The sequence below is a fragment of the Mus caroli genome, chromosome 11 (genome assembly GCF_900094665.2).
Source record: "Mus caroli chromosome 11, CAROLI_EIJ_v1.1, whole genome shotgun sequence".
Lineage (NCBI taxonomy): Eukaryota > Metazoa > Chordata > Mammalia > Rodentia > Muridae > Mus > Mus caroli.
Window position 1 is genome coordinate 74,534,536 of NC_034580.1, and position 16,799 is coordinate 74,551,334.

The 16,799-nt window shown below is 50.2% G+C and overlaps 1 protein-coding gene and 1 non-coding gene across 3 annotated transcripts in view; both read left to right on the forward strand.

The window, feature by feature from the left end:
* Nucleotides 1-10,119: 10,119 nt before the first annotated feature.
* Nucleotides 10,120-16,799, forward strand: part of Rab11fip4 (RAB11 family interacting protein 4) — a 106,553-nt gene continuing 99,873 nt past the window's right edge. The window contains exon 1 of one of the 2 annotated variants that reach the window (XM_021176630.2): nt 10,120-10,361. In XM_021176630.2, the coding sequence (XP_021032289.2) occupies nt 10,203-10,361 (159 nt within the window). In that variant the 5' untranslated portion in view covers nt 10,120-10,202. The remainder of the gene's footprint in view (nt 10,362-16,799) is intronic. The other variant, XM_021176628.2, reaches the window with a different exon arrangement.
* LOC115032602 lies at nt 14,129-14,233 on the forward strand. Its single transcript, XR_003838245.1, has one exon. It is a non-coding gene; the product is annotated as a U6 spliceosomal RNA (small nuclear RNA).

A 16,799-nucleotide genomic window follows, 5' to 3' on the forward strand; every position in this document is an offset into this window, starting at 1 on the left:
GGGGGGAGTCAACAGCTGTAATTTCCACTGCTGGAATTCCATACAAACACCCTGCAAGAGGTTTGGCCTCTGCCTGCTGTGAACTTGTGACTTTGTTAGGAAAATGGCCATATAACTGATGGGCATGTGTCCTAAGATACAGGGTTTTTGTTTTGTTTTGTTTTTGAGGGGTGCACACCCCACCCCCCAAAATACTTAAAAGACCCACCTTAGTGCAAGGCCACACAAACAGGCACTCTTTCCAGCTCAGTGATTCTAGATGCTTCAACCTGGCCCAGAGTTGAGATAGAATTAGAGGCCAGAGAGTTTTTCACAGCAGCTTGTTGGTTTGTGGAGCAGAGGCAGAAGGGAATGCATTGCTTGATCTCTGCCTCTACCCGAGCTCCACCACTGACCATTCACACTAGGGTTCTGCAGGAGACAAAAAATTCTAGCCAAGAGAGCTGGAGAGAAGGCTAAGCGGTTAAGAACATGGGCTATTCTTGCAGGGGACTCAGATTCGATCCCCAGTGCCCACCCATATGGAGGCTCACAACCATCTATCCATAGCTCCAGTTCCAGGAGATCTGATCTGATTCCCTCTTCTGCCTTTCCTGGGCACTGCACTTAACATATGTGCATACAAAACACCCAGACATATAAAATTAAAAATCTTTAAGAATCGTCACCAGGGGCTGGTGAGCTGGTGAGACTGCTCTTCTGAAGGTCCAGAGTTCAAATCCCAGCAACCACATGGTGACTCACAACCATCCATAACGAGATCTGACTCCCTCTTCTGGTGTGTCTGAAGACAGCTACAGTGTACTTACGTATAATTAATTAATTAAGTAATTAATTAATTAAAAAAATCTCACGGAAAAAAAAAAGAATCGTCACCAAAACTCTGCCGCTGCTGCCACCATCATCCCAAGCCATGCTGAGAGCGGCTCTACTCCTGTTCTCCTGGCTCCCTGCTTAAACTAGGGGCTCAGACAAGGGGAAGCTGTGGTCGCAAATGCTCGGTTACACTTAAGAAATAACACTAGGTTCTATGTTGCTGGGGAACTACACAGGCAGAAAAACAGCAAAGAAGCCCTCCTTGATAATTCCGGCCCCCATGCAAAATCCCAAACAAAACAGAGATAACCTGTGTAAAAGATCCATTGCAAAACTCTAGTCCTAGGGCTAGGGTGACATGTTCAGAGACACCAGCCAGTCGTCAGAACTGATGGAAAATGAGAATCAAGAAAAGCCAAGCTCTAGTTCAGGCATTTCCCAGTCATTTCCCAACGATTTCTTCAGCTTTCACAACCATACATGTACAAAAAGTTCATTTCACCCACAAACAGCAGGGAGGGAAGGAAGGAAGGACCAGGAGAGCAGCCTTCCTTTAAATACTTCAAAAGTATTTAAAACTGGGGGGGGGGAGAGAGAGAGAGAGAGAGAGAGAGAGAGGAGAGAGGAGAGCTCAGTGATGACCTGGGTTCAATTGCCAGCACCCACATGGCAGCTCACAACTGCCTAACTCCAGGATCCAACACCCTCAGACAGACAGGTTTGCTGGCAAAACACACTAAATGTTTGTTTGTTTGTTTGTTTGTTTGTTTGTTTGAGACAGGGTTTTTCTGCATAGCCCTGGCTGTCCTGGAACTCACTCTGTAGACCAGGCTGGCCTTGAACTCAGAAATCCACCTGTCTCTGCCTCCCAAGTGCTGGGATTAAACACATGTGTCACCACTACCTGGCTAAAAAAAATTTTAATTTAAAACTTGTAGAGTGGGAGCAAGGCCAGGAATAGTAATGTGGGTGAATGTGGTCAAAATGTATGATACACTGAGACAAAAATGCCATAATGAGACATAATTTTGTAGAATGAATATACACTCAGGAATTTTAGAAACTGGTAGTGGCTGGGAATGTGCTCAGTGGCCAAGCACTCACCAAACACGTACACGGTCCTGGGTTCAATCCCTAGCACTGAAAAAAGCCCAAACAAAACTTATTGTCATTGGATTAGAGCAGGTCTAGTGTATACTATAGTTCATTTCACCCTGCTATGTACATCACTAGCCAACAGGGGGCTCTACTCAGCCAGTTTTGTCGAGGCGCAAGATCAGCCAGCACAAAGGCAGGCACTGTACTGTCCCCTCCACCCTGAAGAACTTGGACTGCTCTGGGTGTACAATACAGTGTCCACAACCACACACAACTGATGAGCACATAAACTGTGACTATCAGTATTAGAAGTATATTTTTAAAAAGAAATAACAATAAAAAAACAAGGTTTTCTCTGTGACATCCTAACTATCCTGAAACTTACTATGTAGACCAGGCTGGCCTCAAACTCACAGACATCTACCTGCCTCTGCTTCTACCACAGTCCTGGGATTAAAGGTATGAACCACTACATCCAGGTCTATCTGCAATTTGTATGCTGGGGAGGTGACACAATGGGTCACATTGCTTGTTCTCTTCAAACATGAGGACCTGAGTTTGAGTCCACACTTACAAAGCTGAGAACATGGTTGTATATGCCTGTAACCCCAGCATTGGGGATCCCAGAGGGATCCCTGAAGCTTGCCAGGCAGCCAGCCTGGCACAATATGCACATTTCCAGTTCATCGAGAGTCTCTCACTCAGGATAAAAAGATGAAGCATGACGGAGAGATATCTGATGTCCCCTCTGTGGATGTCCTCTCTGGCCTGGGCATGCACAAGCATACACGTACAAGTACACAGATGCTTGCACACTTAAGCTCGTGCACTACCACGGAGGAGGGACATGGGGGAGGGGCAGTTTCCATTTTGAGGAAATGTGAATGATTAGGTGCGATCCATAGGTACCAGACTGCACATAGGTGCAATCCATAGGTACCAGACTGCACATAGGTGCGATCCATGGGTACCAGACTGCACATAGGTGCGATCCATGGGTACCAGACTGCACATAGGTATGATCCATTGATACCAGACTGTACAGAACAGCACAGAGGCTCAAGACCACATGGGTGGTTACTTCTGCTCCCAGTTTCCGGGACTTCCGCGTGCTTCATTCACCAAGTCACACAGGTCAGAAGGAACTGTCCTATGTCCATAATGAAGTGCACCAGAAACGCAGGCACAAACATCAGGAGTCACTCCATAGAGAACCTTGTATCTTCTCAGTGAAAGACATCTGATTGTACCTGCTTTGACTGTCTCACAGCCTAAAATGTCCTCAGGTTCCCCCAAACAAAATCCTATGCAAACATTAAAAGGCTCACCAAGGCTCTTTATCAGCCTCAAATAAATAGCTCAGAAAAGTCAGTTTCAAGAAAAGACACAGGTAGGATAAAAAAAAGGGGGGGGGGCAAAGTACATGAAAGAATAATCCAGAAATGTCACATGCTGCTAAGTACTGAGTGATGAAGTCCTGTTAGTAAACACGAAGTGTGTGCTGCCTGGTTTTTATGTCAACTTGACACAAGCTAGAGTTAATTGAAAGGAAGGAACCTCAACTGTGAAAATGCCCCGAGAAGAGCCTGTGTAGGCATCTTCTTAATTAATGGTTGATGCGAGGAGGGTGGTGCCATCCCTGGGCTGGTGGTCCTGGGCCAGCCATGAGGAAGGAGCAAGCCAGTAAGCAGCACTCTTCCATGGCCTCTGCATCAGCTCCTGTCTCCAAGTTCCTACCCTGCTTGAGTTTCTGTCCTGACTTCCTTCAACGATGGATGACAATGTGGAAGTGTGAGCCAAATAAACCCTTTCCTCCCCAACTTGCTTTTGGTCCTGGTGATTCCTCACTGTAGTGGTGACCCTGACCGAGACCACTCGCAAGCTGAAACGGTGGAATACGTTTTTATTTCTTGAGAGGAGGCCTTGTTTTCTATGCTGTCTAAGCTGGCCTGGAGTTCCTGAGCTGGGACTCCAAGTGTGAACTCCACCACCGACTCGGATGCCATCTCATCTGTCAGATTAACAGATGGGTTGACTAGTTCCTGGTGATGAGCCCCACCGTGCTGCGGTGGGCTTGCCCATGCCCTGAGTACCTTTTAGCCTTAAAGATATCTACTACTGCCTTTGAACCACTCTAGGAACCCAGAGAAATAAGTAAGGAGACTGTGACACCTAAAGGCAACTGCAATGGTAGGCTTGCTACATTCATCTAATACAGTGGTTCTCAGCCTTCCTGATGCTGCAACCCTATAGTACAGTTTCTCGTGTTGAGCTAACCCCTGGCCCTAAAATTATTTTCATTGCTACTTCATAACTGTAGTTTTGCCACTGTTATGAATCATGATATAAATACCTATGTTTCCCTGTGGTCTTAGGTGACCCCTGTAAAAAGGTCACTCAGCCTACCCCAAGGAGGTTGCAGCCCACAGGTTGAGAACTGCTGATCTGACAGTTTCTGGAAGCTGACTGTTTCCAGAACGCAGCTTTTGGAAATGGATACAGCCTGAGGGTGTAGCTCAGGGGTAGAGCATATTCTTCCAGGCCAGTAGCTATGGATTTAATCCCTCGGGCTGCAAAAGAAGGAGGTGACCGTGACATTTAAGTTGAGAAGGAATACTTCTAAGAGTCAAGAGTGTTTAAATGACATGGGGGTCGATCCTCAGTTACTTCAGTAAAGAAGAGAATCTAGAGGGAGTGCAGCCAACAGTAATAATGGCAGGTAAGCTTTGCTGCTTATAAGGCTTTGCCTATGTTTTTACAGAGAGGGTTACTTCTTTAAAAATTAAAGTCAGCAACATATGTATGAAAATGCGAAACATTGCTTTATATACTAACTTTCAATTTTTTAATAAAAATTTTTAAATAATTAGGCTGTTCTAAATCATACCATAGGACATAGTCCTGATAATGGTATTGACTCCAATGATGGATGAGTCCTGATGTTTCCTTTGCCTTTTGTCAAAAGCTCAGTTTTTATAGAGCATGGTGGTGCACACTTGGCATCCCTGAGCTGGGGAGGAGGGCAGAGCCATGGGGGTTTCCTGGAGCTCACTGGCCAGGACTCTAATCTAACTTGCAAGTCCTAGGTCTCAGGAGACACCCAGGACACTTGCTCTGCCAGGTGACAAGAGCTCGGTTCCTTGCGCCCACGTTGGCGGCTCACAGTATCCTCTTCTGACCTCCTCAGGCATCCGTAGGCGTGTGGCCTCGTCTTGCCCAGGCACACACACACACATATAAGTAAAGTTAAATCTAACCAGAAACCAAGGTGGATGGCTCCTTAGGAATGGATGAGACGTCCATGCACCACACACATGTATGTGCACATGCTCACACGAAAACACACATACACACGCACATACACATATACACACATGCATGCGCGCGCGCGCACACACACACACACACACACAGAGCGGGTTTTTAGCTAATTTAGACTCCGGGGTGGGAAGGGGATAGGTTCCTTTCTCCTTCCTCGGGGGAATATTTACAGGATTAATATAAAAAGGGAGGCCTGACAAACAGTTCCGGGGAAAACAGCAGTCACTGCAGCCCTTCCCTGCCCTCTCAGGACTTCTGCTCTCAGCTCCCAGGCTCTCTGGGAAGATACGTGTGCACACAAGTACACAGGGCCAGGCATCCACTTCTGAGCCCAAGCTCCATCCTCCATTCTTTGGGCTTGCGTCCACCTGTTCACGCTCCCTCTCTGAGGGCAGTGTCTGTGTCCTTGGCTCTCTTTCCTGAAACTGTTTTTTTCTGAACTTGGAACATTCCCTTCAGCCCTGAGAAGGAAGCTGGTGTCCTGGCCAGAGCAAGGGGAGTGGATGGGCAGGGCCTTACCACTAGCCATGACAATGCTTCCGAAGGAAGGGCCAGGTGACCTCTGAGCCAGCAGAGGAGTGAGCACAGCTACCTCAGGGGGGGCCTCTTGGATAATGTGACCCAGGGATGGGGAAGTGGGGACGACCCACGGAGAGGAACAACCTGTGCCAGATGTGAGTGTCTACTGATGAGCTCCGCATGGAGGGAAGAGTCTCCATCAAATGACTCCTGGTATACAGTAATTGTTCAGCAAAGCAGAGCCTGTGTGTGGTGGATGGGATCACACCAGGGGCACTCCACCAAAAGGGGGCTTGTGGCTTCAGCGCAGGCTGAGGGGTTGTGGGTTTTCTGTAAGGCAAAAGGAATGACAGAGAAGGAGAAGCAGAGAATGAAGACGTATGCAGCCTGGCCTCTGGGTAGGGGTGGGGGGTGGGGGGTGGGAGTGGGTATGGGGAGTAGTGGTAGAGGGTGGGGAGTATGGGGTGGCAGGAGGCAATAGCTGCTTGGGAAACCTTGAAGACTGTAGACGTAAATGCTAGTGCCCTTCCCACAAGCCACTTTCAGGGGCCCTTTCTGCAGCTGACAGCAGGATGAAGAGCCCAATGGAGCAGAATTTGGAAGGTTTTGCCATTTTCTCTTAGGATCTTGTAGGGGATGAGTGTGATAGTGCATGCTTTAATCCCAGCACTCAAGAAGCAGATGCAGTGCCAGGCCTGCCGGGGTGTGACAAACTGAGAACAACCTGTCTTGAATAGATGATGATGATGATGATGATGGTGGTGGTGGTGGTAAGTAACAGGAGGCTGAAGAAATGGCTCAGTGGTAGAGAGCACTGGCTGCTTTTTCAGAGGACCAAGGTTTGACTCACAACACCCACATGGCAGCTTACAACCACTTGTAACTCCTGTCCCAAGAGATTCAATGCTCTCTTGTAGCCTCCTTGAGTACTGTATGTACATCATGCAGAGACATACATTCAAGCAAAACACCTGTACACATAAAATAAATTAAAAGGGGGGTGGGGAGATGGCTCAGCGGTTAAGAGCACTGACTGCTCTTCCAGAGGTCCTGAGTTCAATACCCAGCAACCACAAGGTGGCTCACAACCATCTGTAATGGGATCCAATGCCCTCTTCTGGTGTGTCTGAAGGCAGTGACAGTGTACTCACCTATATAAAATAAAAATAAATCTTAAAAAAATAATAAACTGAAAAATTTAAAGTAACAAAAAGAATCCTGGAAGGAATGTCAGCCATCATTATCCTGCTTCTGAGAGTTGGAGAGGCTCTGGGTGGACAGCCCTCCTCACCCACTCTCTTGCAGACAAGGAAGAATGAAGTTTTAAGACACTGGACCACACTAGTGTAGCCCAGGCCAACCAGACTCCATCACCCCCAGGGCGCGCTGCATGATGGGAAGTGTGTGAGCGCTCCACACTCTGCCGCTGAGGCGCATTCTGAGACAGGTGAAAGAGGAGAATAATTTACCACCTTCTCCCCTCCAGAGTGATAATTATTCATGACTTGAGAAATAGCATCAGCAGGGGGATCAGGAAGAACCTGCCAGTTCTGCCCCATTTCTGGGCAGCCTGGATGGTGAGGCCGGTGGATGGACTACAGAGGAAGAAATACAGCCCTTTAGGGCTGGAGATGGAGCGCAGTTGGTGGAGAAAAATACAAGATGCCCTGGGTTGCATCATCAATGCTGAATAAACCATGCGGGATGGCTCAGGCCTGTAATCCTAGCCCTTGCGGGGGAGAGGGTTGGAGGCAGGAGGATCAGAAGGATCAGGATCATCATGGCTACGTAGCAAGTCAGAGTCCAACCTGGGTTCCATGAGATTCCACCTCAGCAATGCATTCACTGTAGACTAGCTCTGAGTCTATACTGATACACGGATAGGCCACTATGCGCCAGACATTGGGCAAGACACATGGCACACAAGCTCTCATTGAATCCCTACGAGATTTCTGCAAAGCAGAGACTACGTATGACCCCTGCTTCAGACAGGAAGACTGACCCTGAGCACCACGCAGCTGAAAGAGCACCAGACCTTTGCCCGGTTCAGCTGCCGTCATGACCTAGGACCAACAGCGCACATACGTGCTGTTGGGCTTACCACAAACTACCCAAAGCCTGGTGGCTTAAGCAATGCAAATGTGATCCCTCTCAGTTCTGGAAATCAGGAGGTCAAATGCATGCGTTGGCAGGATCGTGCCCCTGCAAATGGTCTCCCCCCATCCCTTCAGCTTCCTGGACTGTGGCTGAAGGGCTCTTGTCGGTTTTACCCATGGTCAGGAAGCCCTCTCCTGTCATTGAGCTTGCCTCTGACCCTTCATTCTCGAGGTTGCATTAGGATCCTTGCTCTGGAGCACGGAGGAGCAGCCAACAAGGAGGAGACTTCCTATAGGAGGCGCCACCTCCACAGAATCTGCAATTGAGCAAATGGGCCACAGGAGTTGGAAGAGGCAAGGGGCAAGAGCCAGTCACCCCAGGCCTGGAGGCAGGAGGGAACTAAGGTATTTCCGACTGTTAAGGAGAGGCAGGAGGCCATCCTGATGCCAAGGCTTGTAATCTCTGCTCTGGAGAAATGGCAGACAGACTGAGTTCAGAACTGTCCCAGGAGTGTGATAAGGGATCCAGGAGTGTGATAAGGGATAGCTTTGGAATTTGTTTTTTTTTTTTGTTTTTTTTTTTTTTTTTTTTTTTTTTAAAGATTTATTTATTTATTATATGTAAGTACACTGTAGCTGTCTTCAGACACTCCAGAAGAGGGCGCCAGATCTCGTTACGGATGGTTGTGAGCCACCATGTGGTTGCTGGGATTTGAACTCTGGACCTTTGGAAGAGCAGTCGGGTGCTCTTACCCACTGAGCCATCTCACCAGCCCTGGAATTTGTTTTCAAACTGCCTTTGGAGAGCTTGGGATGTGGTCTTGGGCTTCGGGCTTGGTTCCCCTGGGATCGATCTGAGGCCTCACGTAGGGCAGTTGAGGTGAGCAAGGAAGGTCTCTTGCTTTCCAGGTTGTGTTGCCAGGGTGGGCTCTGAGAGACAGTTTTGCAGCTCCCACCAGGGGGCAGACCCCAGCTGCTACCTGCCTTCTATTTATCATTCATTCATTCATGTGTTAGTACCTCACAGAGAGGCATCCACCTACCAAGAAAAGAAAAAACAAAACAAAACAAAAACAAAATCAAAATCACTTTTCAGGACTTCAGGACAGTACACCTCCCCTCTCTAGTGGTTGACTCCATGAACACGGTAGACTCTGATCCTTAAAGCCACAAGGCTTTCTTCCCAGGGAGATTGGACCTCTGGAAGAGTAAAGCATCAAATGGGGGGACAGCCTGGCTCACCCCTGGAGTCCTGACTCCAGGGGAGACTAAGCAGTCGCCGCTCAGGACATCCATATTTAAGACTCATCCTGAAGACCAGAATGGAATTGGAGGCTCAGAGAGGGAGGCCCTGTGTGGTCCTTGCGCCAAACTGGGTACAAGTCCCCTGCACTCCCTGTTCACACCACTGAATTGCTCTGGGCTCACACTTGACCAGAGATCAAAAACATGAGGACACTAAGACATAGCATAACCCTTCCCACCATGCACACCCTAGCAAAGTTTCAGAAATGCGTGGGGATTTGGAAGAAGGGCTCAGAACTTAGGTGAGGCACACTGAGGAAGAAGCCTGCGCATATCTGGGGGCTCAGGCAAGGTCTGTGCTTGAGCTGGGCGCAACCACTCCTATGTGGTCTGTTGTGCTGGACAAGGTTGATGGGTAGACGGGAGACTAGGCTTGGCCTCTGCAGGGCCAGAGGAAGCTCAGTTGAACTTCACTAGGAGGAGGCAAGATACAGGTTGAGTCGTCCACACCCAGGATGGAGTCCCGAGCTCTGAGGGGCTGCCAGCAAAATAAGAGAGGACAGGAGCTCCGGGTTCCCAAGCCACCGGTATTCCTGGGCCCTGTTGACAATAAGCCTAATGGAAGATTCTTCCTCCCACCACCACTTCTAGTCCCCTCCACCCGCCACCCTTCCAAGTTCCCTGCTCCTCCACACTGCGCCCATCCCTTTCCTTCCACAAGCGGAACGGCTTCTCAGGGGTCTCCGCTTCCAGGGAAGCGAAAGCAGCAATCGAATGCTAGGCAAGGAACACCTGCAACACCCAGCGCTGACAAAGGACGCGGCCGGTGCACACTGGCTAGCCGCGGGGTGCACGGGCCGCGCTGAGTACCCCCCCACCCCCAACCCCAGCTCAGGTCTAGGAGGGGCGGAGCCTGGGGCGGCTCGGGTCCTTTTGTCTGCAGCCCCGCCCCGCCCCGCCCCCACGCGGGCCCGCGGCGCGCGGCAGACACGAGCGGCTGACACGAGCGGCCGCCGCGGGCGGAGGCTGCGCGCCGCAGACCCGGGCGGTGCGAGCGCGATGGCGAAGTCGGCGGCGCGGGGCTTGGGCTAGCTGCGGGCGGCGCGGATGGCGGGCGGCGCGGGCTGGGCGGGCGCCCCCGCGGCTCTGCTGCGCTCCGTGCGCCGCCTGCGCGAAGTGTTCGAGGTGTGCGGCCGCGACCCCGACGGCTTTCTACGCGTGGAGCGCGTCGCGGCGCTCGGCCTGCGCTTCGGGCAAGGAGAGGAGGTAAGGAGCTCGGGCGCGTCCCCGGGCCGGGGAAACCGCAGGGACCCCGCGCAGTCACATTCCGGGCCTCTCTGTGGGTCACATGGCATGCCCGCGGTGGCCGGCCGGCCCACCTGCCGTTGCCTCTGGTCCGTCTCCAATCCCCCTTGATGTTTGGGGAGGGGAAGAGGTGCCCTTAAAATCCAGTCTCTGTGCACCCCCTCCCACACACAACCAAGTCACAGGGGTTTGTGTGCACGGCGCCAGGCCTACGGGTGACAGGGATAAGCAGGGGTGTTCTGCAGTCTCTGGTCCTTAGCTGTACCTACCCAACCTAGAAAAGAAGGGATGTCTGCTCCGGGCCACCCTGGATTCTGGTCCAGTTCCTGGTGACCTTCCACTCAAGCTTAAATGGGCAGGCCTAGCTGGCTGCAGACTGTGCTGGCTGCAGAGGGCCAAGCAGGACCAAGCCGGGAGTGGTTAGCTGAGCCTCTGGTGTTGGTGTTGGGCCGCATGGGTGGCAGAGAGCAGAATTGTGGGTACTGTCGGCCAATGTGAAATGGCAGGATCTGAACTGTCAGTGTGTAACGAATAACTATGTGTTGGGCTAGTGTCCTCCTGCCATCCTCACAGGGGCTAGTATCCGTGTCTGAGGGAAGGACAGGACACCGTGTTAGACACCGTGTTAATGCAACCCTGCAGTGTTGGGCATCTCTGGATTCAAAAGACCTGGTTGAGCTTTGGGTTTCTAAGGTCATCTGAGACCCTCTGGGCCTTGGTCTCAACTGCTGTACTGGATGGCATTCTGTTTCCAGGATGGCAATTTTGAACGTGACCTAAGACCAGTTGAGCTGGTGTCTTCTTGTCACCTGGCAAGTGGGAGGTGATAACAACCCCTTTCTAGGTGGCTGGAACCTGGAAATCCCCGAGAGCAGGAGGTGGTGGAGGGAGGCAGGTGTCAGGTGTGAGGACTCTGGTCCCCAGTCTCAGACAGCTTACTACTGCAGTTCTCCTTAAAGCCTGTCCTTTATCTCCTCTCTGGTTTGCTCGGGAGCATCTCCTGCTGCTGCTACCTCAGCCTTTCGTCTACAGAGGATGCCAGCGTCCCACTTCTTGGCCAATGCCTTCTATCTGAGCAGGCTGAGAAGCTGAGGAGGCTACAGGCTGCTGGTGTGGAGAATTCTCCTTGCTTTGGGTGGAAATCTGGGATCCAGAATCAGAAAACCTCAGGCATGGGAATGGCCCCCACTGGAGCCTCTGGCAGAGGGCTGGCTGGAGCCGTTTAATGGTATTATTCCTAGGCTGGACAAACAACTCCCATCCTTAGATCCTCTTCCCTCTACACTCCAGACACCAACTAGCTTGTCACTGAGTCATTGTGGTTCTGCACAGGAACCTACCTGGGTTTCCCTTCTGCACTGTAGCCTTTAAACATTTGAAGACATCACTCCTCTACCCTTGTCCCTTGCCACCCTTTCACCCCTGTCTGAAGCTCCAAACCATTTCCAAGCCAGCTACCAGGAGCTAGATTCCTACAGAGGCTGCTGGTGAATTGTCAGACTTTCTTAGCATTAGTGGGCCTGGACCTGATCAATACACACTCATGGGGTGGGGGCTACCTTTTCGGTCGTCCTTACACACTCTCCACTCTTACCAAGTTTCTGGCTACTAAAACCTCTGGAGATGTGTTTGGAAAACTTCTGCCTAGGCAGAGCTCCTCTACCCTGGGGCCTGGTTCTCGTGCTTTCCTAAATCCACGAGTCATAGCAGGAGTTTCTGTGACTACAGCAGGTTGCAAATGTGGACAGTCAAAAATAGATCTGTTATATTTCTGTCCCCCAGGGAGGTGACACTCTGGTCACCTCCATCACAAGCCGCTCCTGTGCTTGTATGTAGCGTTCTCCATGAAATGAGGTCATACTGCATCATGTATTCTAACCTAGTGCACACACACACACACACAGACGCACACAGAAATGATCCTCACATTTGACCTTATGTAAGCTATCATCAAATGTACTGTGCAGACCTGTTCCACGTGTCTCTATTTGGCCCCAAAATGTCCACTTCTGATGTTTTTGTTTTGTTTTAAGCTGTGCTGCGCACCTGTTCCATGTGACCCTGGCACGGCCCCCTCCAGTATCCTGACTTGTTAACGAGGTCAGGCCGATTGTCTCTCGTTTGTTTCTTAAATCTAAGCCAGAGGTGCTTCCCTTATTCCTACTCAGTTTGATCTTGTTTTCCGGTGAGACCCTCCGTTCTGACCCACGTGCTGTCTGCAACAGCTGGTGCTGTTCATGTTGGAAGCCAGGGGCTGAGGGAGGAGGATGCAGGGCAGGACCACGGACAGGGTCTAAGGCTGTTCTGCTCACACATACACTTATAGATGGGGTTCCTTTCACAAGTGCTGTGAGCTCTGAGTGTTTCTGTTGTTTGTTTACACATCTGCGGTGACATTGACTCCCCAGCCCACTGGTGTTCCAGACAATGACCAACCACTCGTTAAACATGAGACTCAACCTCTACATTTTATCAACTGCCCTGGTATACCACGGAGCCTGGGATCAGATGCAGTAGGTCTTAGAGATTGAAATAGCCTTGAGAGTCTAAGGAGTAGATGAATTAGTAATACAAAAATCCCCTATACAGGAGAAACCCAGGGGCTGGGGATGGAGGGAGTGCTAGCCTACTTTCCTAGCACATAGGAACCCTGGATTTGATGCTCAAAACTACATTTTTTTCAAAAAATTAAAACATTTGCCTGGCGATAGTGGTGCATGCCTTTAATCCCAGCACTTGCAGAGACAGGTGGATTTCTGAGTTCGAGGCCAGCCTGGTCTACAAAGTGAGTTCCAGGACAGCCAGGGATATGTAGAGAAACCCTGTCTCAAAAAAAAAAAAAAAAAAAAAAAAAAAAAAAAAAAAACCAACAACAACAAACCAAAAACAACCTCCCCCACAACCCCCCCCCCAAAAAAAATTTAAGAAATGGATATTGCTATACACCATTGAGCCCGTCAAAATCCTGTCATGGTGTGGGGAGGGACTCACAAGGCCCTAGCCCTCCATGTACATTTATATAGGCAGTTAATAGTAGCCATGGGGGAGGGGCTTATGAGGTCTTGCCCCTCTCTAAGAGCCTAGGCAGTTAATGGTTGCTGGGGGGAGAAGAGTCATCTTCTTTAATGGTGTAGCTGCTGGCAAGGAGGCCATGCTTCTGTAAATAAAATCTCTCACCCATGTTCCTGTAAGCATCCCTAATGGAGTCCGTTCATTGAGTCATTCTGATGAGGAAGGGGGTGGGGGGGAGGACATGAAAGGGGAGAGAGGTGGTTGGCTGAGAAGGCGAGCGTTAGTGGGAGGAGGGCGGGAGAGGTTAGTGGAGGTTGAAAGTGATCAACATACATTCCATAGCGAATCCCATTATTATGCATATTAATACAGGCTAATAAAAACAAACAAACAAACCAGAATTTTAGAGGCAGACACCTGTAGAGGCTCTTGGGAGGTAGAGACAGAAGGATCAGAAGTTCAGGGTTGGAGCCTGGAAGATGGTCCAGCAGAGACAAGCTTGCTACAAAAGCCTGGTCAGTCTCCCTGAGACCTTACTCCTGGAAGCTGTCCTCTGAACTCCACGTGCACACAGTGGCACTTGTGTGTCCCCACATCACAAAGAAAAGAAATTCAATGCCATCTTTAGTTACAAAAGGAGTTTGAGGCCAGCTGGGGATATACAAGACCCAGACTCTAAATAAATAAATAAATAAATAAATAAATAAATAAATAAAGCTAGCTTTGGCAGTACATGTATTAAAATTGTAACTATACAGAGAAGATTAACACGGCCCCTGTGCAAGGATGATAAGCAAATTCATGAAGCGTTCCATATTTAAGATGAATAAATATGTAATTTGTATGAGGTAATTCCACGGAGGAGAAGCCTGTCTCCCCATCCCTTAAGTACGAGTTACTTTAAGACTTCCTCAGAGTCTGGTGGAAGAAGAGGGAAAAGGTAACCCGACAGTGAAGGAAGCTGACAAATGCCACCCCAGAATGCCACCAGGGTCAACGCCAGCCCTCACTGTGACGGGAGAGATGCTTCTCCCCTGCCCACAGCTACAGTGTGGTTATCCCTACGTGGTCGTGAGAGAACGATCAGGCAGCCCTGCGCTGGGACTCGCAGCTGCTCCTCCTTCCTTGGGTCAGAGCTCCAGTGCTGGGGGAAGAGCATGCTGGGCATGCTGTCTGGGAAGGAAATGCAGAGTTAGGGCTGTTCCCCGAGGACCCGGAGCCCCTGGCACTCACGCAGAGACCCTCTCAGCAGAAGCACTGGTATTCCCCAGGCCTTTATATGGGGTGTGGTAGGAGGGGTATAGTTTTGTCTCTGGCTTCTTCCTTCCTACTCCAAGCAGTCCTACCGGGTTGAGTAGACAAGGAAACCCGGAACCTTGAAAGCTGTCTGGGCTTGAGAGCTGAGCAGAGCAGAGCCCAGGCAGGGTGCAGCAAGCAGTGGCCTGAAAACATGCTGCAGGCATCCCCACTCCCAGTCCCAGCGAGTAAGATTGTAACGCCTCATATTTTCATAGAGTGGCCATCTTCCTTTCGGTTTTTGTTGTTGCTATGCTTTGCTTTATTTTTCATATAGTTGCACTTAACCTAGGCTAACCTCCAACTCACTGTGTAGCAAGCACGACCTTGAACTCCTGATTTTCCTGCTTATATACCCTGAATGCTGGGATTCAGACCTGTGGCTGCACCCAACTCTACAGAGTAATTGTGAAGGCTGTCTCCTCCATTACTCTCAGCATTTTTCTAGTGTGAAGCCTCTTTCCCTCTGTCTCTTGTGTCCCTGCTAAGGGCCAGGGCTGGGAAATAGCGGGGCTGTGAGCCTAAGCTCTCCTGAATGAATGGGGCTGGAGCCATGGCTGCAAGAGACTAACAGCCAGACATAGTGGTGCATTCCTTTAATCCCAGTACTTGGCAGGCAGAGGCAGGTGGATCTCTGTGAGTTCAAGACCAACCTGATCTACCTAGAAAAGCCAGGGCTATATGGAGAGACCCTGTTGGGGTGGGGTAGGGAAAGAAACAAAGAGACAGAAACAGAGACAGGGGAGAGAGGGAGGGAGGGAGGGAGGGAGGGAGGGAGGGGAGAAAGGAGAAAGAGAGAAGAAGAAGAAAGAAACAGAGTTAGGGAGGGAGTGGAAAGAGGGAAGGAAAGAAGGAGCAAGAGGGAAGAATGGGAGGGAGGACAATGAGGGAGGGGGAGAGAGGGAAGGAAGGAAGGAGAAGGGGAGGGAGGGGAGAGAGGGAAGGAGGAGTGAGAAGTGTCTGGCTGGCAGCTTACAAGTTGACACCCTTGGGGACTCTGCTAAAATCCATTACTTACAGCCTCTGTGTCCTCAGGGACAAGGTAGCAGAAGAAATCAAATCCCCAAAACCTGTACAGCAGGCCTCCAGGTAGCCATAGCGCATCTTATCGCAGTGAGAAGGTCTCTTCTTCCCTTTGGACTCCTGTCCAAAGTCCAGCCCACATCATAGTGCTCATAGCTTAAGGCACACAACTCAGAGAAGAGTGACAGACAGAGTTCTTTAGAGGCTGTTCCTGTGACCTGTAGTGAGCATTGTCCCCAAGAGGGTCCCAAGCTAAAGTCAGCACCCAGACTAGGCAACAACAAGGCTCCTATACACAAAACCCAAGCCTGAAGGTGGGGTAGGGTGCCGGGGTGGGGGGGAGCTGAGGCTTCTCCATGAGACCTTCCATTCAGTGCCTCTGTCTTTCTAGAATAATCCTACAGGGAATTGGAGACTCGCCACTTCCAAAGCCAGGCCATCCCGTCTAGGCAAAACTCTTGAGTCTCTTTGATGTTGTGACCTGAGGCTGTATTCTAGCACTCCATCCTACTGTCTGCCCATTCACCCATCTGCCCACTCACTGGGGAGTCTGTTCGTCCAGCCACTCTTCCATCACCCACTCACCTGTCACCTCCCGTATCCAGCTTCTACTTTGCAGATCCATCCGTCCACTGAGCCGCCTGTCAGCAATGTTTTCCTCCACTCCTCATTCACTGTATGTTTAGTTGGGTTTCTATCGCTGTGATGAGACACCATGACCGAAGCATCTTGACGAGGAAAGCGGTTAGTCGGCTCACACGTCCACGCTGCTGTTCATCATTGAAGGAAGTCAGGGCAGAAACTCAAGCACGGCAGGAACCTGGAGGCAGGAGCTGAGGCAGAGACCACAAAGGGATACTGCTTACTGGCTTGCTCTCAGTGGCTTACTTAGCCTGCTTTCTCCTAGAACCTAGGACCACCACCCACAGTGTGCTGGGCCCTCTCACATCAATCACTAATTAAAAAAAATGTCCCGCAATTCCCTGCAGGCTTACGTACAGCCTGATTTTATGGAGGCATTTTCTTTCACTTTTTAAAAACTACTTGTTTCAATTTATTTTTTTTTTT